Raw genomic sequence first — 27221 nt, 5'->3', positions numbered from 1 at the left:
ATCTGAGAGGCAGGACTGATGCCGTCAGGAGGACCATGCTGGCCTGCTCTGACTTCGAGAGCTCGGCCAGGGTCTAGAGAGTGTCAAGCAGAGCCAGGGTAAAAATGGCTTTGTGCTCCCTGTTTTACATATGCAAATAAGGGCTGCATGATGGAGTCAAAAGATGATTTGGAGGTCAGGCTCTGTGAGTGGACATGTGGCTTAAATTTTCTAAGCCTAACTTTTGTTGCTTTGAAATAGAGGCATTCACACTGCCTCCGAGGCTCTTGTTCCTATTGCATGGGAAGATAGATGATGGATGGATGGATGGACAGATGGACGGGTGGACAGATGGACGGACGTCAGACAGATGGACAGATAGATGGATGGACATATGAACAGACAGACAGCAGATAAGCGGGTGATAGATGATGAAATATGAGTCAGAGCTCATCATATGTTCCTTTCACCACCCCCACACATTTTCTCCTATACACTGCTTCCTTTTAAAAACAACTTGAATTTATTTAATTGCCAAAGTGATACACATATGTGTTCATTATTTAGCAAAAAGCCAAGCTGGACAGAAGTGTAAAAAGTAAAGGTCTTTTCCACCTACTCTAACCACACTCAATCCCCAGAAGTTTTTTCTTTTTTTAATTGAGATGAAATTCACACAATATAAAATCACACAATATAAAAGGTCACAGTTCAGTGGCATATAGTACAGACACAGTGTGGTACAACCACCACCTCTATCTAGTTCCAAAGCATCTCATCGCTCAAAACAAAGCCCCACACTCCTTAAGCAGTCCCTCCCCCTGCTCCCCTCCTGCAGCCCTGTAACCCACCAATCTGCCTCCCAAGTCACGTTGCATGCGGTGCGTCTGTCTGCACATTTTCCGTGTAGACTCACGCCTCTATTGTGGCAAGCGTTCACTGAGTACTTGCTTTGCTCCAGGAAGTCTTGTAGCTTCTTCATGTGAATCTGCCCATGTAACCTCATAGCAGCCCTAGGAGGTAGGCATTGCCACTCTGCCCATTTTACAGATGAGGTAACCGTGATACAAACAAGTTGAGTGCCGTCCCCCAGGGGACATAGTGAATAAATGGCAAAGTGGGAATCCATCTGGACCCAGGCAGTCTGGGCACCCTGGGCTATGTTGAGCACAGAGATTTATTTGGCTCAGCGGGACTCGTGTCCTCCAGCCACCGTGCGCTTTCGATGGTCTCTGCCCTGCTGTGGTTGCAGGGCTTGTCTGCCTCCCGGGAAGAATCCAGATGTATAAGTACAGGGCTCAGATGGCGAGTGGACTCGTTCACCTCGGACTGGGTAAAATGCATCAAGTCTCCAGTTGTACCCGAAAGTTGGAGTTACTAGAACTTATGGGGCCTTCTGCAAAGTCCCAAACTCCTTTTGCTACACAGGCCTCTGTCACAGGGAGTGGGGACTGTGGTGGCTGAAAGCACAGCAGTGTCCCGCCAAGGCCAGGAGGACTGCTGGGCTGGAAAGGCCTGGGTAGAAAATTAAACCAGGGTCTCCTGCCAATGACTGTTCAGCCGGCACCCCATCCAGTCCCCAACTCCCCTGGTGGGTTCTCAGGAATGAGCTTACCACTGTTGCTGGGAGGAGGCAGCTCAAGACCAGCCCAAGGGGCAAGTTTCTGATGCTGAGGGATGGCCATGTTCCGGATTTTTTGGTCATCAAGAGGGGCGTGTCCAGATGGGGATTGGCCAGACAGTGGGGGATGGTCCCAGGAGAAGGTGCTGGCTCTCCAGAGCAAGCTGGGCAGGACATCGTCATGATTCCTATGTCAAAAGATTCAGTCCTCTCTTCAGAAGTTAGCCTGGGCACGGTGGCTCATGCCTGTAATCTCGGCACTTTGGGAGGCCACAGTTGGAGGATCCCTTGAGCCCAGGAGTTCAAGACCAGCCTGGGCCACATGGCGAGTTGCCATCTCTACAAAATATACAACAATTAGTCAAGCATGGTGGCACACACCTGTAATCCCAGCTACTCAGGAGACTGAGTTAGGAGAATCACTTGAACTGGGGAGGCGGAGGTTGCAGTGAGCCCAGATCACGTCACTGCACTCTAGCCCAATTGATAGAGTGAGAATCTGTCAAAAAAAAAAAAAAAATTTAAATAAGCACAATTAAAAATAACTGTAGTGGTTCTGTTTGGAGAATGCTGAGTTATTCCAGGCTTTGGAGATATCATTTTGTAGTCATCCTGTGAGGCCAATTCTGCCATCATACCCATTTCACAGATAATGAAACTGAGGCTAAGAGAAATGCTTTAGTTTGGATTTCCCCAGAATCAAATCCCTGAGACAAGAATTTGAGCGCAAGTGGCTTACTTGGGAAGCAACCCCAGGAATCACCAGTAGGGGAACCAAGCCAGGGGAAGGGACTGTAAAAGGTACATTGTCATGCGAGTTACCCCTAGGGGAAACTGGAGCTGAATCCTGCTGGAGAATTCTGGGAGCCAGTGTGGAACACACATTTTGGGGTTATCCCACCCAAGGGGCGAGGGAGCTGTGTATTATTCACCGACTCCTGATAGTCGTGGGTCAAACAAAGGCTGTGGGGTGTGAGGATGCATTTTCCAGCCCCTTCTCTCTTCCTTTTTTTGTCTTTCCTTCTTTTCTTCCTTTCCTTTCTTTTCTTTCTTTCTTTCTTGACAGAGTCTTGCTCTGTTGCCCAGGCTGGAGTGCAATGACAGAATCTCAGCTCACTGCAACCTTCACCTCCTGGGTTCCAGCAATTCTCCTGTCTTAGCCTCCTGAGTAGCTGGGACTACAAGTATGCACCACCACACCTGACTAATTTTTGTGTTTTTAGTAGAGACAGGGTTTCACCATGTGGACAAGGCTGGTCTCGAACTCCTGACCTCAGGTGATCTGTCCGCCTTGGCCTCTCAAAGTGCTGGCATTACAGGTGTGAGCCACCACACCCAGCCCCTTCTCTCTTCCTTAACTGTAAGATCTGACTCTTGCCAGAAATCCTTGGGTGAAAACATGCAGAGCTGGCCTGTGGAAGCAGGGCTGGAGTCCGCTAAAAAGATCAGGCCCCATGGGGATGCGTGGGTCACCAGCTGCACCTAGCTCTAGAGTCAGGTGACTTTCCCAAAGGTCACACAGCTAGTGAGGTACAGGGCTGAGGTTTGAACCCAGGCCTGGCGAGGCTCAAGCCCATCCCTCTAGAAGTGAGTAGCAGGAGAGACATAAAAGTAATTTTCTGAGGTCAACCAGTGCTGGATGGGGTTGGATATCAGCCATGTTTATAATGATGGGTAAGATGTAATCTTACCACTGTCCTCTCCGAGGGTCTGGTGGGGGCTCCATGCACAAATGTGAACCTAAAGGCACCGGGAGGGGAAAGCTAAGTGCTCTGTGAAAGGCAGGGCAGTGAGTTACCTGGAACAGGAAGAAAGCACATCCAGGTGGGGTGATCTGGGCAGACTTCCTGGAGGAGGTAGACACCAAGCTGAGCCTTGCAGGATGGATGGGCAAGATGGGATGGGGGAGCTGACAGTCTGCTGGGAAGTAGTGGATAATGGAACAGCACAGGCCAAGGCCCAGAGGTGGACGTGAGCCTGGCTGGAGCCCTTGGGGTTGAAAGAGAGTGGCGGGATTAGAGCCCACTGGGACCCTGGCAAGCAGGACCACCTTGCATTCATCTACCTGGGACGCCATTGCCTGATTCAGGTCTGGGAGCACAGAGTGAGCCTCGCTCTGATTGTTCACTGGAACAAATGAATCTGCTACTTCCAAACTGACCGAGCCAGGCTAGGTTGCTCAGGGCCTGTGGCAAGAGGCAAAGGCCACGGAGCTTAGTTCATTTTCTAGGTGAGCACAAGTTAAAGCAAGGCCTTAGGCCTTAATCCCAGCCTCAGTGGTGCAAGAGGCCTGGACACGCCTTCAGCCCTGGCAGGGGAGGCACCAATCAGCTGAGGCCCAGAGAACTCTTCTACCATCCAGGTGCTGAGTATGGAGAATGTTGAGACCGTAGGTGACTGCACTAAAGGAGTCAGCCATTCCCTTCCCACTGCCGCCCACTTGCCACCCGGTTCTGAGGCCACAGCAGCTGGGTCAGCCCTGAGAACAAGAGTGGAGGAGCCGTGCCCTCCGTTGCCCTCCCTGCTCTCTGCCTTTATACCCCACTTCTTCCTGTGCACCTCTATATTTTCGAGCGTAAGGAAAGTCCTGAGTGCACGTGCTGGGATGAAGATTGCCAGCTTTTACCCAGAGTTGCCGTATGCATGATCTTACTTGATCCCCAGCGATTTCTATCAGGTAGGCGTTAGTGTTCCCATTTTTAGATGAGGCAACAGAGGCACAGAGAAGTCAACTCACTTGCCTGAGGGCACACAGCTGGCAGGAGCAGAGTCTATCTGGTGTGATCTTCAGCGGGCAAGGCCCTTTGCTGCACAATAGCGCTCCCACAGAACTGGTATCCATGTAATGATGTCATTGTTTCTAAAGATACAGATACCATAGGTGGTCTCCAGGCTGTGGGAACTGAAAAGGTCCTCAGAAACCACCTGGGTCTAGCCCTTCTGGCACCAATGAGAGACCGTACTTCATTGTATCTGGTGGTGGTGCTCAGGAGGCTGGAGATACAGGCCCTTTGTTCTAAATATCTATATGACCTTGACCATATCCCACCCCTTCTCCACTACACACCTCCCTCCCTGCAGCCTGCTTCTCTGATAAGGTTTTGGGAACATGCTAGCCCATTTTTTGATCTGTGTGTGTCCAGAAGCAAGGCAACCAAACTTCTGTTTTAGAATAGTTTTAGATTTACAGCAAAGTTGCAAAGATGGCGCAGGGAGTGCCCCTATCCTCCACACCAGTTTCCTCATTGTTAACATCTAGCTCTAGGGTAGTACCTTCGCCACCATTAAGAAACTGATCTTGATACATTGCCATTAACTAAAGTCCATACTTTACTTTATTCAGATTTTCTGTTTTTTGTTTTGTTTTTGAGACAGGCCTTGCTCTATCAGCCAAGCTGGAGTGCAGTGGCACGATCACAGCTTACTGAAGCCTACCTCTCAGGCTCAAGCGATTCTCCTTCCTCAGCTTCCTGAGTAGCTGGGATTACAGGCACACACTACCATGCCCGGCTCATTTATTTTTTTAGTTTTTGTAGAGATGAGGTCTCCCTGGGTTGCCCAAGCTGGTCTTGAACTCCTGGGCTCAGGCACTCCTCCCATACTGCTGGGGTTCCAGATATGAGCCACCTGCCTGGCCAGCTTTTACCTAATGTCTCTTCTCTGCTCTGGGGTCCCATCCCACATTACATTTAGTTATCATATCCCCTTAGGCTTCTCTTGGCTGTGACATTTGCTCAGACTTCGTTTTTGATGACCTTGGCAGTTTTGAGGAACAGTGGTCAGGTCTTTTATAGAATGTTCCTTGACCAGGACCTGTCTGATGGTTAGACTGGGGTTAGGGGTTTGGGGGGAAAGACCACAGTGGTAAAATATTCTAATCACATCATATCAAGGCAACAGACTATCAGAATGACTTACCATTGGTGATGTTGACCTTGATCATCTGCTTGTATTGTGTTCGTAGAGTTTCTACACCTCAAGGTGACTCTTTCCCCACTCCCTCTCTAGACTGTCCTTTTTGGAAGGCAGTCAGTGTGCTCAGCCCACCTTTAAGGAATGGGGAATTAAGCTCCACCTCCTTGATTTGGTATCTAATATATTACTTGGAATTTGTCTTCACAAGAGATTTGCCTTTTCTCTTCCACCTATGTATTAAGCCATTTACTTATATCAATGTCGAACAGAGTACTTTTATACTTTGGACTATAATCCAATACTACTTTAATTATTTTGTTGCTCAAATTGTTCCAACTTTGGGCACTGGGAGTCTTTCAGTTGGTACCTGTATGCCTTTGACACACCGTCATCACTGTGCATGTGGGTGTTTGTTTTTTGGAACACTGTGTCATTTCCTGGCAATACAAGGTATTCCATGCTCATCTTGTATATTTCCTGCCCCAGTCGTAGAATCAGCCATTTCTCGAAGAAGCCCTGGTTTCTCCTATAGAGAATGATATTAGAAACCAAGATCTGGGCACCATGGGTGTTCGTTGCTACTGAAGTGTCAGTTGCTTCTAGGCCAAGGTGGTTTTTAATGAAGGAAACCTTCATTTTAAGGTTGCTTTTGGTGGTGAGGGAGGTGAAAGTTTGGCTCAAAAGTTGCAATAAACTGAGTTGTGATATGGACCAGCCACCTAGGTGGTTCAAGGCACCCTCCCTGGGTGTGAGCCCAAGGAGTACCAATTCCATTCAGTATTAGTTTCATAAAAACCTTCAGTGGCCCAGGCACAGTGGCTCATGCCTGTAATCCCAGCACTTTGAGAGGCTGAGGTAGGTGGATCACCTGAGGTCAGGAGTTCAAGACCAGCCTGGCCAACATGGCAAAACCCCATCTTTGCTAAAAATACAAAAAATTACCTGGGTGTGGAGGTGGGTCCCTATAATACCAGCTACGTGGGAGGCTGAGGCAAGAGAATTGCTTGAATCCAGGAGGCGGAGTTTGCAGTGAGCTGAGATTGCACCACTGCACTCCAGCCTGGGCAACAAGAGCAAAACTCCATCTCAGAAAAGAAACTTTCAGTGAAGCCCTTCTCTTGTGAGACCAGTGTAAAAGGCATAATCATCAGTTATTGCAGGATTACTTTGGCTAAGCACCATCTCTCATTTTTCCAACAACCCTGCAAAACAAGGGTATGATCTCTATTCTATAAGTGAGGAAACTCAGTTCTGTGATGATAAGATGCCTGCCTGAGTCATATGGCTACCAAATTACGGAACTTGACTTAAACCCAAAACTGACTGTCTCTAAAAGCTTTAAAAAAAAGTAGTGTCTCGACCTCACCCCCAGAAATGCTTCGCTCTTTGTTTTGGAGTGAGCCTCAGCCATCCACATGATTTTATTTTATTTTTTATTTATTTATTTATTTTTGAGACAGAATCTTGCTCTGTTGCCAGGCCGGAGTGCAGTGGTGCGATCTCAGTTCACTGCAACCTCTGCCTCCCTGGCTCAAGTGATTTTCCTGCCTCAGCCTCTCGAGTAGCTGGGATTACAGGCATGTGCCACCATGCCTGACTAATTTTTGTCTTTTTAGTAGCGGCGGGGTTTCACCATGTTGGCCAGGATGGTCTCAATCTCCTGACCTTGTGGTCTGCCTACTTCAGCCTCCCAAAGTGCTGGGATTACAGGCGTGAGCCACTGCACCCGGCCTCATCAGCATGTTTTAAAAGCTCCCTGGGTAATTCTGCTGTGCAGCCAGAGTTGCTAGATGGGCCTCAGTTTCTCCGTATGTAAAATAAAGGTATTGGGCAATATGTCCCTTAATTCCATTTCCAGTACTCAGTGGTTCTAAGGATTTGTGGCTTGACTTTCTTATAGCTTTGTATACGCACGCGCACGTGCGTGCGCACGCACACAGACACACACACACACACACACACACACACACACACACACACATGCATATCTCTAGGTGTGTCAGAGTCAGAACTGAGGATATGAGGACCTTTGTCTAGGATGGGCCCCAGCCACTGACTGCCAACCTCTGCAGGCACAACCCCTGTGGATGTGGCCTCTCAGAAGAGTCAGCTACTTCTATTTCTGCCCTAATGAGCATGATTGGAAATTTTCCCCAAGCAACTGGAAAATAATCCTAAAATAACTAAAGTGGAAAAGCAGATAGCTCTGAATTGTCCAGGCCAAAAAATGAATGGTAAAAACAAAACCACTTATGGTGCACTTAGCTTTGGATTTTTATGTATTTATTCGGAGAGGAAGTGGGGAGTGTGGTGGCTGCATAATTCTCTCCCTAAGCATATTCTGTCCCAGCTGTTAGTGAAATAAGTTGGTCTTTCCAAAACTCACCCTGGCTGAAGGTAGACAGGAAGAGGGTCTGAAGACTGGCGAGACCGTTTCCTGGTTTGCGTCAATTTACCATGAAACTCACCGTCTTGCAAGCCTCTTGGGGGCTGGGAAAGACCCCCAGGGCACTGATGCTAGAGGAGTATCTTCTGGAAGCAAGGTGTCCTGGAATTGTTCTGCCTACCTCCCTCACTATAGACTGGAAACAGCCAACTCAGAAAGAGGAAGTGGCTTGCTCAGGGACACAGAGCAAACCAGTGTCAGAACTAGGAAGGACACAGGTGTCTGACCCACAGCCCAGTGCTCCTACCACTGCCCACTGTTGTTTGGGCAGGGGGGTTCCATGGGGGAATACTAACTCTTCAAAGAAAATTGGACTCTCACAATGGCATGAGCCCAGTGGTTTGTACAACTGATGGAAGAGGACATTTCTGCTGAGAGTCCCTAATGCAGTAAGTACAGTGAGGGATGAAGAATGGAGGAAGCGCACACACACACACACACACACACATACACGCACACACACACACACACACACACACACACACACACACACAGCTGACTCAGCAAGGCATAGACCAGGCTTGTTCCCAGGGAGGAGAGAAGTAGAGTAAGGACACCGGGCCTAGGAAGCTTTGTTGGTGGCTAATCAGAGAAGGCTTTCAGGAGCAGTGGCAGATGGAAGGTCCAACCGTGGGCATCAGTGTGAACTGCTCCATTGTAGGAACCACACACAGCCCCCGCCATGAGTGTCCTGGAAGTGGACAGAGGTAGCCCTGGCACCGGCGCTTGCCTCCCCGTGTTCCCTCACTGCTCTCCACCTGGCTCATCCTCTCACCGAGGCTGAGCCCTGAAATCTGGAGCTGCTCATCAGGATGCCTTTCCTTGTCTCAGGATGCCCCATGTCCTGCCCTGTTGCCCTTCTGATTCATGGAGACATCTATGAACACGGACATCAGGAATGCTAGGGGCTTTGAGACATTCATCTTCAGGGCCAGGAGGCAGGTAGAGGGGGTCTGGGGAAGGAAGTGTTATCAGAAAGAGGTCCCAAGCCAGACCCTAAGAAAAGGGTTCTTGGACCTCAGGCAAGAATCAGGGGCAAGTCCGCAGAGTAAAGTGAAAGCAAGTGTATTCGGAAAAGTAGGGATAAAGAACAGCTACTCCACAGGGCAGCGGCATGGGCTGTTCCAATGAATACACTTACAGTTATTTCTTGATCATATACTAAACAAGGAGTTTTCTGGGAAAAAGGCAGGCAATTTCTGGAACTAAGGGTCCCCCACTTTTGAGACTATATAGGGTCACTTCTGGATGTGCCATGGCGTTTGTAAACTGTCATGGCGCTGGTGGGAGTGGCTTTTAGCCTGCTACCACATTATAATTATCACATAATGAGCAGTGAGGATGACCAGAGGTCACCTGCATTGCCATGGGTGGGTCTGGGCCGGCTTCTTTACCACGACCTGTTTTATCAGCGGGGTCTTTGTGACCTGTATCTTGTGCTGACCTGTCTCATCCTGTGACTGAGAATGCCTAACCTCCTGGGAATGCAGGCCAGCAGGTCTCAGCTGCCCCAGCCACTATTCAAGATGCAGTTGCTCTGGAGCTGTAAGGAAGTCAGGACGGGCCGCCTCTGATGGAAGTACTGCATACTGACTTCGTGCTGTATAGCAGGCACTCTGATACCACCTGTGCAGCCTTTTCAATGATCCTTTGAGGCACGGGGGTGGTAGTGAATGCTTTCAACTTCAAGTAACAGCAAGCCCGACTATGGTAGCCTCAGCCATAAGGATGCTATTGTTTATCTAGCGAGAAGTCTCGAGGTTGGGCTCCAGGGCTAGTTCAGCAGCTCTGTGATGCCTTCAGTTCCCACACTACTCCGCCTGGCTCCTCTCCACTCTTCTATTCCTCCATCTTCAAGGTGTTGACTTTTGGTCCTCAGTTTCTCACCTCATGGTTGCAAAATGGCAGCTGCAGCTCCAGACACCTCACCCATTCAAAGGCAGGAGGTCACAGGCAAATGGCTTTCTCCTCCTAGGCTCTGAATTATTGTTAGGGAACACATGTTGTTCTAAATGCTTCATTGGCCACCCCGATGTGATGAAAGCCAGGAAAGGGGGTTAATGGCCAAGGAGAGCAGTATGGTCATGATCGGCTCTGACCAAATATAATGCCTCTCCTGAGTCACGACACATTGCCACCAGGGCCAGAATCAGGGTCTGTTAGCAAGGAAAGGGAGAGGGGACTGGTTCTTGGGGAGCTAACTCAGTAACTATCACAGGCAGGAACTACTATGATCCCATTTCACAGAAAAAGAAGGTGCCCAGAGAGCTCACATAGCTTCAAGTGGCCAACTAAGGACTGAAGTTCATTTGGGAAGTTCAGCTCCAGAGCATATGGGTGGAAGGGTCCAAGAAAGGGTCCAAGGCCCAACACTCTAGACCTGCCCCTTTAATACCTATCCCCTTTCCTGTCTCCTTACCAACTTGCACCTCACAATATTTTCTCATCTGCACAGAGGTTGTGATATTCTGAGCCTCAGGGAAGGAGCTGTTGCAGGTATCTAAAATCCCTAGCCTTGTGCCTGGCATGGAGTACATGCTTATTTAACACCAGTGGTTTGGTTGGGCTAGAGGTTATGTATTGTAGTGGTCACAACATGGCCTGAAGTCGCATGGTTTGCATTCTTTTTCTGGCTCTGACATTAACAAGTGATGTGACCTCAGGAGGTCATTTTACTTCTCTGGGTCTTAGTTTCTTTGGCTGTAGAGTGAGGGGCTGGACCACATCACTGGCTTTGAAACTTTCCCACTGAGCTATGTGTATTCAGCAGTGCTTCATGGAAGAGAGTAGGGGGATACCCAAAGGTGGAGGCCTCATGTCCATATACCCCCTGGTATATATGTAACAAACCAACCCAACATCAGTGGTTTACCACAGTCACTATTTTATTTGCTTACAATTCTGTGGGTCAGCCATTTGGGCTGGGTTCAGCTGAGTGGTTCTTCTGCTGGTCTTTTCTGGGATCAGTCATGTGGCTGCAATCATCTGGCAGCTTGACTAGAGGTGGATGGTCTATGATAGCCTCACTGGTGTCTTGTGGTAGGTGCTGGCTGTTGGCTGAGCCACACACCTCCAGCAGGCTAGCTCAGGCTTCTTTACATGACAGCACAGTCCAAAGGTGACTTCAAGCTGCATGCCTTCACAGTCCAAAGGCATGACTTCAAGCTGCATGCCTCTTGAAGCCCAAGCTCGGAACTTCACAGTGTCTCTTCTTTTTTTTTTTTTGGTCAGTGCCACTCCCAAGGTCACCCTGTTTTCACCAGGAGGTGAAAATAGACTCCATCTCTCGATAGGGGAAGCAGCAAAGACTTTGTGGCTCTTTTTAATCTACTACGGAGGTGAAGGCTCTTTGAGTCCTTTTTCCTGTCTCTTTGGTCCAGCTGCAAGCATAATAATAATCCTATTAGTAGTTGTCATTTATTTGTCTAATGACATTATGCACTTAATATCATAGCATGTGATTCGGACCAGCAAATGAGAGCAATCTCTAATAATATTATAAATAATAATTAGGGTTATAAGTTATTAAGTACATTCTCTGTGCCAGCCATTTTATGTACATGATCAGCGATTCTCACAGTGACCCTGAATTATTGTCCTCATGTTCAGATGAGGAAATTGAGACCCCAAGAAGTAAAAGTAACTTGCCTACAGCTGGTGAGGGACAGAGGTAGTATTTATGGTTCACTGTCTCTAAACAGCTGGCTGCAGGGGGCAGAAAGGGGGAAGTAAGGTGGGCTTTGAGACTTTTCATATGAAACCCCCAAGGTGTTGGAGAAGGGGCTCTGGGTGGTCCCTCAGCTCTACACCCTGCCTTGTACTCACCTGCAACAGCCATCATGGACAACATCCCCTTGGAGTTTGACCTAAGGACACCTGATCAGGGAGTAGGCAGGTGGGTGACGTGGATATAAACAGCTCATGAAGATGGTCTGCTGCGTGATACTGACTTGGGCCAAACTCTGCCAGGTTTAAGCTGAGATAATTCATAATCTAAACTGTTCTTCAGGCGTCATGGTGGCACAGTGATGCCGTTATTGAGATGCTGTCTGTGAATACCTTCTAGAAGGGTCTCCATGACTAGCTCAGCAGCTAAACTTCCCCAGAGGGGAATAGAACAGACCCTCTTATTCCAGTTGGCCAAGGTAGACCACTGACCCGGGCTCTGCCCATAGCAGGTACCTGTCAGTGTCATCCTCATCCATGGTCACCTGGGCAGGAAGCATCAGAGGACTCCTGGAGCTAGGTCAAACTCAGAGTCCCTCCCTGCCCTACTGTCTGTTGTGAACTCAGAGCCTCCAGCCTGCTTTTCAGTCAGAAGGCAAGAGCCACATGAGAGCCCTGTGGCCATGCTGAAAGCGTGGGTGATGGGTTCAGAACTGGGGAGCTGCAGAGTCCAACCTCGGGGGCTTTCCATTCCTGTCGATACCCTGTCCCCAGCGAGTAGATAACACAGCACAACAGTGAGAGGGGAGAGATGCTGCACCATGTGGTGGGGATGCCTGGCCCTAGTCCTGCTCTGGCAGTTGCCATCTATGTGGCTCTGGGGGAGGACTGAGTGATACCACATGTAAGGCGCCTGGCCCAGTGTGCACACGCTAGCCACCATTTTAACTTCTGGCTCCGTACTGTGGACTTGAACTGCTCTCTCTTTAGTTTATCATCTTGTATTTGCCTCCTGTTGCCCTGGATCTGTAAGTTTCATCTCTTCTGGGGTCAGGTAATCCCTTCTGATTCTTTTTCACAATAAACACACATGGTGGACAGACCCCCAGGTCTAGGTGAAGCCTGAGACTGGGAGACAGAAGGGTAAAACCAGCTGCAGGGGGGGCGAGTGGAGCATGGTCCTCAGTGAGCGTCCTGTTGGGTGCCTTCCTCTGCAACTTTTCCATGCGTCTTCCAACCAGAGAGGCAGGGCCTTGGTTTCGTTTTTTCTTTCTGCTGGGTGGTGGCAGGTGTTGCCACTCCCATTTACGGATAAGAACCCAGAGGTTCAGGGAAACCGTACAATCACCCAGAGTCCCAGGGCTGATACCTGGCCGCTCATGGCCATCTGGGAGCCCAGGAAGAAATACAGTTTGTGGGCCTGCCCCCAGCTGGAGGAGCTGCCTCTGAGGGCTCCTGCCTTTTTTTCTTTCTCTTTTGGAATGTGAGAATGGAGAACAGGGTCCATGTCTGAACAAGGTGAGAAAACCTGGAAATAGCTATGGGCTGGGTGTGAAAGGGCCGATTCGGTGCGGAGCACCAGCGAAGGTCAGCCTCGTTGAAGCCAGCAACCAGAATTTGTCATGCCAGTCACCCTAGGGACAGATCAGTGGGGACTGGGGAGGAGGGGTCAAAAAAGCAAGGGGAGAAAGTAACTGTCAATAGAGTGAAAAATATGTGTCGTACTGTGACCCTGGGCTGTGGAAATCTGCACCCTCCAACAAGAAGTCCACCCTTGTTATAGGCAAAGGTCTTCTGTTTTATTTTCTTCTGTTTCATTCTGGAAAAAGAAATGTTGGGTGGCATTCACACTAATGAATCATGACCTGCGGTTTGAAAAACACCGGCCTTCCTTCCTGTGCCATTCCTGACACCTAAAGATGGGGCAGCCCTGCCATGTGCCTGTGCTTCTAACCAGTGACCTGGGTATGTGTCCCTAACAGGTGCACCACAAAGAGCACTTTTCCAGTGTGGACAGAAATCTGCAATTTGGTTGCAATTTAAGAGGCTCCAGCCTCAGCTCCTGCCCTGGCTTGGAGTCAGGGGTCAGAATTTGCCTTCCCAGGAGTACCACTGGCTTCTGCTCTGCCTTTGTTTCCATGTTCTGCTCAGCAGGGAGGCCCTGTGGGCACCCCAGAGTTCCCTTGCTGTAGATACGCACACACACACACACACACACACACACTCACTCACACACTGTCAACCTTAAATAATGACATTCAGGCCGGGCGCCGTGGTTCATGCCTGTAATCCCGACACTTTGGGAGGCCAAGGTGGGCGGGTCACTTGAGATCAGGAGTTAGAGACCAGCCTGGCCAATGTGGTGAATGGCCAACATGGTGAAGCCCCATCTCCACAAAAATACAACAATTAGCCAGGTGTGGTAGTGCATGCCTGTAATCCCAGCTACTCAGAATGCCGAGGCAGGAGAATCACTTGAACCCTGGAGGCAGAGGTTGCAGTGAACTGAGATCATGCTACTGCACTTCAGCCTCAGCGACAAAGTGAGACTCTTGTCTCAAAAAAAAAAAGAAAGAAAAGAAGAATGACATTCAGAAAATGTGATTAGGTATGGTGTTTATGCTAGCACAAAGCTGGAGGGTAGCCACCCAGGAGACACCGACTGTAAATGAACAAGGCCAGCGTTCAAGGTGAAGTTACAGTGTTACTTACACAGGCAGAGACAGAGAGTTTTAGGAGGATGACATTTTCCGTATGAGACCACTGCGTGCCCCAGTGATTTGATGGGTTACAGATTGCTACAACCTGGGAAAATTACTTACTACTCCAGTTAAATTAAGTTTAGCCTAACGCTGCCTCCTTACATATTTTAAGTTCTGCCTAAATGTTTCTCTAGGTGTAGTGAACTGTAACCTAACTGGAGGCGTAAACGGACTGTAAACTACGCTTGGAGCAATCACTGAGTCTTGGCCAGTCAGAGGTGGCCAACTGGTCAAATGGTGTTCAAATAAGGCAAATGTCGAGCTGTCACCAATCCAGCTGTTTCTGTATCTCACTTCCATTTTTGTGTCCATTACTTTCCTTCTTCTGTCTGTAAATCTTCCACTACATGGCTATGCTGGAGTCTCTCTGAACCTAATCTGGTTCAGGAGTTGCCTGATTTATGAATTAGTCTTTGCCCAGTTAAATTCTGTTAAATTTAATTGGTCTAAGGTTTTTCTTTTAATCCTCTGTAAGAAGGGGAGTGTTCTGAGGGAGTTTTATCTCTGCTGCTGTTTGGTCTTAAATATTGACAGGAAATCGGCTGCAGAAGTTCCAGTTGCCTGCAGCATGACTCGGGCAGCGTAGCCACATTCCTCCCAAGGCTCTGAATAATGTGAAGTCCCAACAGCTTTAAGTCCCAATTATTTTAAGTGTGAATGATTTAATTTCACAACACTCACCCACACTCACACACACACACACACGCACCCACTTACAGTGTTCTGATACCAGCTGGGTGTCCAACAATTTGGACACTACCCAGAGTCAGTGCAGACCCCGTGGGCTGCTCCTCCTTCAGATGCCAGCCACGAGTGGGCTTCCCAGGCTACCTGCACTCCTGTCCAATTTGGCTTCAAATTCAGGAGTTCCCGTGATCCTCATTCAAGTTTGATAATCCGATAGGACAACACAAAGACTCACAAAGTGTTGTACTTCCAATTACAGTTTTGTATAAAGGCTGCAACGCAGGACCCACCAAATGGAAAAGGCACATAGGATGAGGTCTGGGCGGCGCAGCTGCAGGGTCCTCATCACTTCTCCTCCTGTTAGCAAGGGGAGTCCACACAGGTCTGCAGCAGCCTCAATACTCTACTCCTCAGAAGAAAGAATTCAACCAAGGAGGCGTAAGGCAGAGTAAGAGACTGAGGCAAGTTTTTGAGCAGGAGTGAAAGTTTATTAAAACTTTCTAGCAGGAACAAAAGGAAGGAAAGTATACTTGGAAGAGGGCCAGGTGGGCGGCTTGAGAGCAAGTGCACGGTTTGACCTTTGCCTTAGGGTTTTCAGTGTTGGCATGCTTCCAGGGTCTTGCGTCCCTCTGCCCTGAGTCTTGGAGTGGGTTTCTTCCCTTGGGGTGGGCTGTCCGCATGCGCAGTGGTCTCCCAGCCCCTGGGAGGGGCCACATGCACAGTATTTTTGTTTTTGCTTTTGTTTTTTTTGAGATGGAGTTTCACTCTTGTTACCCAGGCTGGAGTGCAATGGCTCGATCTCGGCTCACCGCAACCTCCGCCTCCTGGGTTCAGGCAATTCTCCTGCCTCAGCCTCCTGAGTAGCTGGGATTACAGGCACGTGCCACCATGCCCAGCTAATTTTTGTATTTTTAGTAGAGACAGGGTTTCCCCATGTTGACCAGGATGGTCTCGAACTCTTGACCTCGTGATCCACCCGCCTCAGTCTCCCAAAGTGCTGGGATTACAGGCGTGAGCCACCACGCCCGGCCCACAGTGTTTTTACTGGAGTTGTGCGCATGCTCAATGGAGGCATTCTTCCCTTACCGGTCCAGGGTTTCTAGAATAAGGTCCTATACCAGTTACACTCTGCCCTTTTGCCTCTTAGTGCTCATGCTTGAGCCCATTGGCGCAGCTTGTGAGATGTTATCTAGAAGATGCTGATCACAGGTTTTCAGGTTTTTTCTATTGGGAGACCGTTTCCCTGGCGTGCCAGCTGCAACTAATTATTATTTTAGAGAGACATTTAATAACCACCTGCCCATCATCTGACGGTGGCCTGACATTCCTGGTAGGGGGAGGGGGACTCTCCTGCACTGCTCCTGTCTGACTACCTACTATAACATTTCCCCCTCAAGAGTCCAAGACCCCAGTTCCTTGGGGAAAATGGATGGTGAGTCTTCTGTAACTGCTTCCTGCAGTTAGAGAGAGGGACAGTGGGTGTGGTTCTGTGGGTCTTGACCTCTGCTAGCTGTCAGGACACGTGGCTTTGTGGGTTGGTGAAAGTGGTATCCAGCCAAGTCCAAGGGAGATGGGCAGGATTTTGCCTCTGTCTTGTCCTACTGATGGGAAGTCTATGGGTCTCCTGTGGAAGGATTACTTGTGTGTGTGTGTGTGTGTGTGTGTGTGTGTGTGTGTGAGTGAGAGAGAGAGAGAGAGAGAGAGAGAGAGAGAGAGAGAGAGGGGGGCTTGTTCTGTTGCCCAGGCTGGAGTGCAGTGGTGCAATCTTGGCTCACTGCAACCTCTGCCTCCCAGATTCAAGCTATTCTCCTGCCTCAGCCTCCTAAGTAGTTGGGATTCCAGGTGTGTACCACTATACCTGACTAATTTGTATATTTTTAATAGAAACAGGGTTTCACCCTGTTGGCCAGGCTGGTCTTGAACTCCTGACCTCAGGTGACCCACCCACCTCGACCTCCCAAAGTGCTGGGATTACAGGCATGAGCCACTGTGCCCTGCCAGAAGAGTGACCCTTGAATATTGAGGAGACAGCATCTCTCACTGAGGACCACCTGGAGATGAATCGGGTTACTAGATTTAGAAGAATGTCAAAACAAAATAAGGGGATGAGGGCAGCTCCAAAAAATTCCAAGGCTGGTAACACATCGAGGTAGCTAACACTCCTAGAAGCTGGGTGCATCTTCCTCCCAGCACATCTGTGTTCACCAGCCAGAACGTCTAGAGGTTTCATTGCAGAGGCGTGATTGATTAAATCTTTGGCCATGTGATTGTACCTGTCCCCCTTCTGGAGGTCACAGGTGGGGCCGAAGGTTCCAACCCTCTAGGCAGGTATTTAGTCTTGCTGTGGCCAGCCCCTCCCTTAAATCTAAGGTTCCACCAGGAGTTCCTGTTTAATAGCAGAAGCTCAGGTAAGGTCAAAAGGGGTTTATTATGAATAATAAAAGACACTCTAATCTCTCAGGAAATTCCAAGGGTTTTCGAAGCTCTGTGCCAGGATTGGGTAAAAAGACTGGCTATGTGTTTCTGTCTTACTATACCACACTTGCCCACACACACACTAAGATTCCCTCACACACTGCCCGTTCCCATGGGCCTACTGTGCAAGGAGTAGGCCCATGGGACCTTCAACCTCCAGAGGCAAAGCAACAGCATTTATTTGATAGACACCATGTCCTGGGGTCAGTTCAACTTCAGGTGAATGCACTAGTTCAGTGATGCTGCAGCTCCAGGTAGGGTGAGGATTTGGCAGGAGCTGAGGCTTGTCTCTGAGCCTCTGAGCGGAGCGCCAGGGCTGGCAGAGGCACCTAGAGGTAAGCTGATGTCCACCGGGACCACCTTCCATGCAGACAACACCCCCACCCCTGCCTGCCTCGCCTTTCCACCCCCAGTGAAACAGTGTCATTTGTCTGGGGTAATACCTGAGTTCGTTGTCTCACACCAAGGAAATAAAGGAGATGGACACACAAGGAATGAGGCTAAGAGCAGAGGCTTAATAGGCAAAAGAAAGAGGAAAGCTCGCTCCTGCAGAGAGAGGGGGTCCTGAACTGGTCTTCCAGTCCATGGTGAAGTGCAGGAGGTTTTATAGGTGAGCTTGAGGAGGTGGTATCTGATGTACATATGGCACCAGAGATTGGCTGGATAGGTGTGTCATTTGCATACACTCGAAAAAGCTGGCTGCCCACCCTAATCTTTTATTATGCAGATAGTGCTCTACCTGTCTGGGGCCATGTTGCCTGTTTTTCTACTGTAAGCATGGTGGCAGGATGGAAGTTGGAGCCTCTGTGTTGAACATACCTGGCTTCCAGGTAGCCCTTTTCCACTGGCACAGCTGCCAGCATTCACCCCTGCAGCTTCCAGCTTGCTTGTCTATGTTTGTAGCTTGATTTTTCAGGCTGCTCTTTACTAGAAACTCAATGATTTGGGGGCTGCTTTTTGTTAAAAGGGAAGCTCTGCAGAGGACTCTCTTACCCTCACTATCGGCCTGAAGAATTTCTTTTTAGCTCCTGTATCACCAGGAGTACCCCTTCCACCTCCCCCTGTTGCTCCTAGATCTAATTCTCTCTCCACCCTACTCTGCTGGAGGAGAGGGGCTGCTAAAAACTCATTTCTAACCTGAGTTCAGTGACTAATGATTCATCGTGCTGTATCGTGCTGCTGCTCTGGAAGAACCACACACTCTCACAGGGACCAGGATCTTAAGCCGCAGGGCCACGCTCTCTAAGCCAAATGGAGGCAAAATTGAGTGCTCAGGATCTAGGCCAGCAGGTGTCTGCCTTATTTAACCCAGCCCCTATTCCAGATGGGGTCACTCTGGTTCAAACACCTTTGACACAGATGTCCCAGTGTCCCTGCTCTCCAGCCTTTCTTCAGCAGCCTTGGCCAGACACCTAGTTTTCCAAACTTTCCCAGCAGCTTGGGGCTGGAGTGGGAGAGGCTTAAACTCCCGGGGTGGTCCTGAGCTTTCGGTCTCGGCTCCAACACTTACAGCCCTGTGATCATGAGCATTACTTGCCTCTCTGCCTCAGGTTCCTCATCTATAAAATGGGGATAACTATAGTGTCTCCCCCATAGGTTTAATAGGAGAATTAAGGAGATCGTAGAATCTAATGCACTGGTGTTTGGGTTTGGGGTAGACAAGGGAGGCTATTAGGAATAGCAACGTGGTTATAATATTTTGTTAACAATTATATATAACAACTCTAGAATAACTGATTGTGATGACACAGCAATATAGTAATATTAGTAATCAGTATAATGGCTGCAGAATTTGGGGTATCTTCTATGTTTGGGTCCTTGTCCTCGTGTTACCAGAAAGGGCTCCCAATCCAGACCCCAAGAGAAGGTTCTTGGATCTGACACAAGAAAGAATTTGGGGCAAGCCCTCAGAATAAAGTGAAAGCAAGTTTATTAGGGAAGTAAAGAAACAAAAGACTGGGTGCTGTATCCTGGTATACTCTCTCATATTCACACTCGACTGAGTATGCTTATGGTTATTTCTTGATTATTTGCTAAACAAGGGGTGGATTGTTCATGAGTGTTCCAGGAAAGGGGCCGGCAGCTCCCGGAACTAAGGGTTCCTCCCTTTTTAGGTGTAGGGTAACTTCCTGACGTTGCCATGGCATCTATAAACTGTCATGGCGCGGGTGGGAATGTCTTTTAGTATGCTGATGCATTATAATTAGCACATAATGAGCAGTGAGGACGATCAGCGGTCACTTTGGTCACCATCTTGATTTTGGTGGGTTTTGACCGGCTTCTTTACCACATCCTGCCTTATCAGCAGGGACTTTGTGACCTGTATCTTGTGCCGACCTCCTGTCTCATCCTGTGACTTAGAATGCCTGACCTCCTGGGAATGCAGGCCAGCAGGTCTCAGCCTCATTTTCCCCAGCCCCTATTCGAGATGAGGTCACTCTGGTTCATACATCTGTGACACAGATGTCCCAGTGTCCCTGCTCCCCAGCCTTTCTTCAGCAGCCTTGGCCAGACACCTAGTTTTCCAGACTCTAGCCCAGAAGTTTGGGGCTTGAGTGGGAGAGGCTTACGCTCCAGAGGTGGGATCAAGACAGGAGCCGGGAGGCGAAGACACTGACCAAGTCCTGCCCCTATCGAGAGATGCCCCCTCCCCCTTCCTGGGGAAGCTGTGCCACAGGAGGCTGGGGAGATTCCAGAAGGTGTCACCTGGACAGGAAGGATGAGCTTCCTGGGACCTGCCGAGACTCAAACGACATTTTAAAACAGCAGAGTTTGTAAAAAGCAGCAAAATCTCACTCCCCATGCTTGCCCTCAGGACCGTCACTGGAGCAGAACCATTGCTCAAAGCACGAGAAGTAGAAGTGAGTGTCCATGAACATGCTGGCTCTGGGTGAGACCTCAGCCAGTGTTTGGTTTCTTAGAGCACAGCTGCGTCCTCAGGGCCTAGAGGCGTGGTTTTATCAGAAGAGAGTAAACCCACAGCAGAAGCAAGTCTTCCTGCGCAGGATTTGGGGTCTGCTGCAGAGGCCTGGTAGCATGGAGGTCCCAACCATTGACACCAGTGTCCAGAGGCTGACTCTAGTTCTTCCCTTACAGCCGTGAGACCTTGGCCAGCATCACCTTCCAGAGTGTGTCCTGTGGGCCAAGCCCTTATGGGTATTAACTCAGTCAGTCGTCTGACCAGCTTGAGAAGGGGGCGTCCTGTTACACACAGAGAGTACCTCAGTTCCTTCATCTGTAAAATGGGGATAATAATAAAACTCACGTCATGGGGTGATGGAGAGGATGGAGCAAGTTACGATATATGGAGTGTCATAACAGCTCCTGTCACAGAGAGAGCTCTGTATTAAGTATGAGCTATTTTTATTTTTTCAGGGGGAAAAAAGGTGTGAATTGACTAATATCTGTGATTGTTTCCAACAGCCTCCCCCAGAGCGTATGCTGGGATGAGAGTTGAAATTCAGCCTGACTCCCGTGCATTAGAGCTTTCTCCAATGTGGACTCAGGACCACCCACATCATAGCCAGCCGATTGCAGCCCCCCTTAGAGAACCAGCATCTTGAGGCAGTGGGATAGGAATTTTAAGACCTTACCCCTGCCATGGACTCTGTGTCTCCAGTACCCTTAAAGAAACATTGATGTAATTGAACTCCTCAGTGGGCAGATGAGAATCTGAGGGTGCAGAAGCCTCAGTGTGGACATGCTCCAGGTGATACAAGGCTCTTGGGGCAGAATCCCCAGTCCCCCTGGGGTGTTCTTGACCTCCCTAGCCTGCCTCCTCATTCTAGGAACCTTCCAGATGACTTTGATCTCATTGCTGTCCTCCTCACCTTCACCCAAACCTTTGATTCACAGAGCTCTGTCCCCTTCTTTGGTTTCAGATGTTTCTGGTCCGCCGGGACAGCAGCTCAAAACACCTGGTACTCTGTGTCCACTTTCCTTCCCTGAACGAGAGCTCGGCCGAGGTGCTTGAATACACCATTAAGGAAGAAAAGTCGAGTAAGTACCCATCTTCTCAGTTTTCACTTTGACCACACGGCAGCAGCAGCAGCAGAGAGGCTGCACCTTCTAACCACAGGCTCCCCTCCATGCACTGATGGTGTTTAAAATTAGAAGGAGGAAAAGCTTTCAGCCGCTGAAGTTACTTGCCGGACTTGTTTTGAACTCGGTTTGTCAGTCCAATGTCAGTGTGAATTTCCGCTCACTCTCTTCGCAGCTAGTTGGCTTTGTGTTCTCATGGCCATGGTGAGGTTTCCTCTTGATAGCTCAGCGCAGGGACACTGGAGAAAGAGAAGAAAAGGAGATGACATGTCTGCACCCTTGGGTCCTAGTGTCAGCTCAGCACACACTCAATCAAGGATCCCAGACAAGTCACTGAATCTTTCTGAGCCTCAGTTTTGTGTCAAATGAACATAACAATCACAGAGCTTTTGTGAGGGTCAAATGGACAAACACTTTGGAAAACACAAATCTGGGCCAGACTTGATGGCTGGTGCCTGTAATCCCAACAGTTTGGAAGGCAGAGGCAGGAGGATCCCTTGAGCCCAGGAATTGGAGACTGGCCTGGGCAATGTAGAAAGACCCCATCTCTACAAAAAGTAAAATAAATAAGCCAGGCATGGTGGCATGCACCTGTGGTCCCAGCTACTTGGGAGGCTGAGGTGGGAGGATGGCTTCAGCCAGGGAGGGCAAGGCTGCAGTGAGCTATGATTGTGCCACTGCCCTCCATCCCGAGTGACAGAGGGAGATCTGTCTCAAAAAAAAAAAAACCAAAGAAGGACAAAAATCCTGTGTACACAGTGCTGCTGGAAGTAGGCACGGGCCTCCACGGGAAAATGTCTAGGGCGGGTTTGTTCTGATAATTCAGTGTCACCGGCTTTGGGGCCCTGTGGACTGCTGGGCTCCCATCTATGCCAGCTTCCTCCTCCTCGCATAGTGTAACCGCTCAGTGGGCGCTTCTTCCCCTCTGCCCAGATAGGCCTAATTTATCAAGACAGGAATTGCAACAGAGAAAGAGTTTGATGCACACAGAACCAACTAAACAGGAGACAGAGTTTTATTATTACTCACATCAGCCGCTCTGAGAATTTGGAGGCTAGAGTTTTTTTTAAGACAGTTTGGCAGGTAGCAGGGATATGGAGAGGGAATGCTGATTGTTTGGGTCAGGGATGGAATCGCAGGAAGTTGAATCTGTCTTCTTGCACTGAGTCAGTTCCTGGGTGGGGGCCACAAGACCAGATGAGCCAGTTTACTGGTTTGGGTGGCTGGCACGAGGTGATCCGTAAAAAAGAAAGCAGACCTCAGACACCAATCTCAGGTTTTATAATAGTAACATTAGCTACAGGAGCAATTAGGGACATTGGTGACCTTGTGGACTCTGGCTACATGACTCCTGAGCCATAATTTCTAATCTTTTCTCTTTTTTTGAGACAGTTTCACTCTTGTTGCCCAGGCTGGCATGCAATGGTGTAATCTCAGCTCACTGCAACCTCTGCCTCCCGGGTTCAAGTGAGTCTCCTGCCTCAACTTCCCAAGTAACCGGGACTACAGGTATGCACCACTATGCCCGGCCAAGTTTTTGTATTTAGTAGAGATGGGGTTTCACCATGTTGGTCAGGCTAGTCTCTCAAACTCCTGACCTCAGGTGGTCCACCTTCCTCAGCGTCCCAAAGTGCTGTGATTACAGATGTGAGCCACCACACCCGGCCCATAATTCCTAATCTTGTGGCTAATTTGTTAGTTTTATAAAGGTGGTCTGGTCCCCAGGCAAGGAGGTTTGTTTTGGGGACAGGCCATTACTATCTTTGTTTCAAAGTTAAACAGTAATCTGAATTTCTCCCAAAGTTAGTTCTGTAAGGTTTATGACCGAGTTAAATGAGGAAACAGAGACCGGAATAAGAAAAGTAAAAGCCAATTTATTCAGCTCCCGGTTGAGGTTCTGTGGTCAGGGAAAGGGGCCGGAGAAGTCGCGCGGGACTTCCCAGGGCGTGTGGGGTTTTATAGGGAGTGGAGACGATTGATTGGTTATTAGGGAAACAAAGCAAAGGCAATTTCGTTGGCTACAGGGAAACGGGATGTGGATGAAGCCGGCGGCTATAGGTAGGAGGGCGGGACTTCCGGTAGGCGGGCTGGTTGGGGACCTCCGGTAGGCGGGATTTCCGGAGTGCGGGCTACCCAGGGGAGTGGGGCATAATCCTATTGGGCAGGTTTTGGTGGGGCGTCTTTTAAATTTTGGCGGGGTTTTTCAATGGCGGGCTTGGTTCCCAGTGCGGAGTAGTAACGTAGTTTTCAGGCACAGAGAGGGATGGGCATGGCTGAGCTCCCGGCAAGGCAACCGGCCTTACAAGTTCGGCCTATGCCTAGGAGTGAACAAGGGCAGTTTGGAGGTTAAAAGCAAGATGGAATTGATTGGGTCAGATCTCTTTCATTCTCATAATTTCTTCTTCATAATTTTTGCAAAGGTGGTTTCAATGGCTGTGTGTATACATGCCAGGCATCCAGCTCCAGAAAGCCTGTTAGAAGAGTCTGTAGGATATTCCAGGCACTGGCTTACATTTTTTGTAAATGGATCCAGGGTGTTGAGGGAAGCTTTTTACCCCAGGTAGCAGCAGAGTGACAACAGTTAAGAAGACTCATTAAATATTCTCAAGTGTTTGTTTCTCAAGAAACATGTGTGTCTGACACTGGGAAGATGCAAAGATGAAGACAGAGTTCCTGGCCTCAAGGGCCTCCAAGTCTGGTTGGAAGGAGGGGACATGCTGGCGTGGGAGGCAGACATCACTTGCTGTGCAGTGTAGCAGGTGTTACTGCAAAGGGACCTCTGGCTGGGGGCACAGAGGATGCAGGTCACTGTGGGGAGGGTTTAGAAGTGTGTCTAAGAGGAGGAAGCACCCAGGCTGAGTCCTGAAGGTGAGTATAATAGTTCGGTTGAAGGTTAATCTTCTATCCCTTAAAGTGGACTAGGAAGGGAATCCAGAAGCAGGTTGCTTTTCCTGCTGTAAGGAGGTCTTTCTGCAGAGACCCAGAGCCCCGCAGAATGGATAAAACACAACTCATGCATTCATGTGTGTTCAGCAGAGACTTATGGAGTGCCCCCTCTGTGCCAGGCACTGTTTACTGCCTCTCAGAGCTCACTTCAGGTGGAGGGAGGGGATGATAAGTAACCATCCAGGGTGACTGGCAATGGAAAGGCATGCTACAGGGAACATGTGAGCATAGATAATTAGCTGCTGCAAGAACCAGCATAATGGCTTAAACCCAGAAGCTGGTTTCCCACTCACAGGCAAGAATCCTGGCCAGTGGGGAAGGAACAGGGACCCCAGTGGAAGAAGAGGCTCTGCCACCTTCAGCGTGCAGCCTCCAGTTTCCTGGGACTGACTCCAAGCCAGTAGGCTGGAAGGAGGAAAGAGCATAGAGAAGGCTTGTGGTCGGGTCTTCCTGCCAAGGCCTGGGAGTGGGTGTGTCACCTGTGCCCACATTCCATTGGCTAGAACTTGGCTACATGATCACACCTAACTGCAAGGGAAACTGGGTCCAACCATGTGCCCAGGAAAAGGAATGGCACCTGGGCTTTGAACTGCTAGAAGCCTGATCCATGGGTAGTAAGGATAGGGAGTATGGGGTTGGGGCAAAGATTGTTCATTTATACAGCAAATTTGAATGACCCCTCTGTCCTGTGAAGTCCAGCAGGGAAGAAAGTGTGGGGTTCTCAAGGAGGAGAATGACCGTTTTCCCAGAACATGTATACAGCACCATCTGATGACAGCAGAAGAGGTAGGGCTGTTTGGGGCATCCACTGCTCTCCAAGAACCCAGGTCCCTTCCCATTTGGCCAGGGCCAGGCCTTCTTAGCAGGTGCCTCTGGGGCCACATAGTCCCTGGGTGTGTTAATGGTCTCCAGGGAGATAGGACCATCACCTATTTATTAGCAGATGACAGAGGGCAGGAGGGTACAGACCTGTCTCTTAGTAAGACCAGCCAGGCTTTCAGGGACTCAGCTGCCACCTGCCAGTTACCTATAACTTTCAGAAACCCAAGAGCCAACTGTGCTCTTGAATTTCCACACCAACATTGGAAAAGTGGCTGACAGTGGAGGTTATGATGAGCTGAGCACGTTACCCATTAGGAGGCTGAGCAGGGAGTGCTGTTTACACGCAGCGTGGCCAGGAAGGCTTCTTGGAGGAAAGGCACATCAGGCCGGACCAGCAGCCTGTCTGGAAGTTCTGCTGTCGTCCTTTGCACCGCCCTCCTTCCCCACCTCCCCGCCCAGCCCCAGGGTCACCACTCCACTATCTCTCCAACCCAGCGACACCCCTGGAAACCAGGACATCGTATCTGGTTTCATGTCTTATTTCCCATGAGACACCAATGAAAAACCAGAGCTAGATGTTAGTTAAAGCAGTAAAAACAGGATTTGCTCAGAACTATCGCGATAACAACAAAGAGACCTGGGTGTAGAACTGGACTTAACTTCGAATACAGCATGGGCAAGTGGGGGTTAGAGCCAAGAAGCAGGGTCAGGGGCAGTGGATGGAAAATCTCTAAGGGAAAACATTAAGAGTAGGGAGGATTCTGACTGAACTGACCCAACAGGATTCTTGCTGAAGGCAGGCGGGGGGATCAGACAGCACCCCAGGGGATGGTGGAGGACTGGGAAACTGATCAGATAGCGATCGTGATCAGATATCAAAGATCAAAGGGGGGGTTCTAAACCAACAAAGCAGGATTCTTGCTAAAACTGGATTTTAGGAGGTACAGATGGGCGTCGGAGAAGTTTCAAGAGCCTGACTAAACTTTGGTCAAGCAAAGAATTTTTTTAAGCCTAAGGGACAAATCGGGGCACTCAGAGACAGAGACAGCCAGTCTACTTCTATGGGTTCTTTCTTCTTCCCAGGGCCATGCAACCAAATCTCACTTTCCATTTTTAAACTTTTAAAAATTCAGTGCTCAATTTGCTGAAAATATGATGAAAACCAAAAATCTTTCATGTAACTTTCCATCATCGTTCTTGTACATTTACTATAAATACACAGGTGTCATCCGTAAGTTTGTGTGTGTGATTTTGCGGTTTCTTTTCTTTCCTTTTCTTTTTTGAGATGGACTCTTGCTCTGTCACCTGGGTTGGAGTGCAGTGGTGTGATTGGTGTGATGGATGTGATCTTGGCTCACTGCAACCTCCACCTCCTGGGTTCAAGCAATTCTCCAGCCTCAGCCTCCTGAGTAGCTGGGACTATAGGTGTGCACACTGCATCCAGCTAAATTTTGTTTTTTAGTAGAAACCAGGTTTCACCATGTTGGCCAGGCTGGCCTCAAACCCCTGAGCTCCATTCATCTGCCCGCCTCAGCCTTCCAAGGTGTTGGGATCACAGGGATGAGCCACCACACCTGGCCTGCTGTTTCCTTGTATTATTCCATTGCTCCCCAAACCTCACTCCCCTGAGGTCAGCCACTAGGGTGCACCCAGGCAACATTTAGAAAGCAGCAGGTACCTTCTTTTTTTGCCGAGTGGATCTGCCGCTCCTGCCTCTTTGCTCTCTTCCTGTTCGATGCCCTCCTCCTTGACATAGCACTTGAGACAGACCATGGAAGCCACACAGCCTTTTGAATCCCAGCTCTATTTTCTCCTGACTGTGTGACCTTGTATAAGTTACATTACCTCTTCAGGCCTCAGT

At 49.2% G+C, this 27221-nt stretch overlaps 1 protein-coding gene across 2 annotated transcripts in view; it reads left to right on the top strand.

Moving 5' to 3' along the window:
• Nucleotides 1–27221, top strand: part of RIN3 (Ras and Rab interactor 3) — a 184338-nt gene that overhangs the window by 43009 nt on the left and 114108 nt on the right. The window contains exons 3-4 of one of the 2 annotated variants that reach the window (XM_074393455.1): nucleotides 21433–21550; nucleotides 22985–23101. In XM_074393455.1, coding sequence (XP_074249556.1) covers nucleotides 21433–21550; nucleotides 22985–23101 — 235 coding nt within the window. The remainder of the gene's footprint in view (nucleotides 1–21432; nucleotides 21551–22984; nucleotides 23102–27221) is intronic. The other variant, XM_003939845.4, reaches the window with a different exon arrangement.

This window comes from Saimiri boliviensis, chromosome 2, assembly GCF_048565385.1.
Source record: "Saimiri boliviensis isolate mSaiBol1 chromosome 2, mSaiBol1.pri, whole genome shotgun sequence".
NCBI lineage: Eukaryota > Metazoa > Chordata > Mammalia > Primates > Cebidae > Saimiri > Saimiri boliviensis.
The sequence above is the reverse complement of the archived record's forward strand: the minus strand, read 5'-3'. Positions and strand labels throughout refer to the sequence as shown.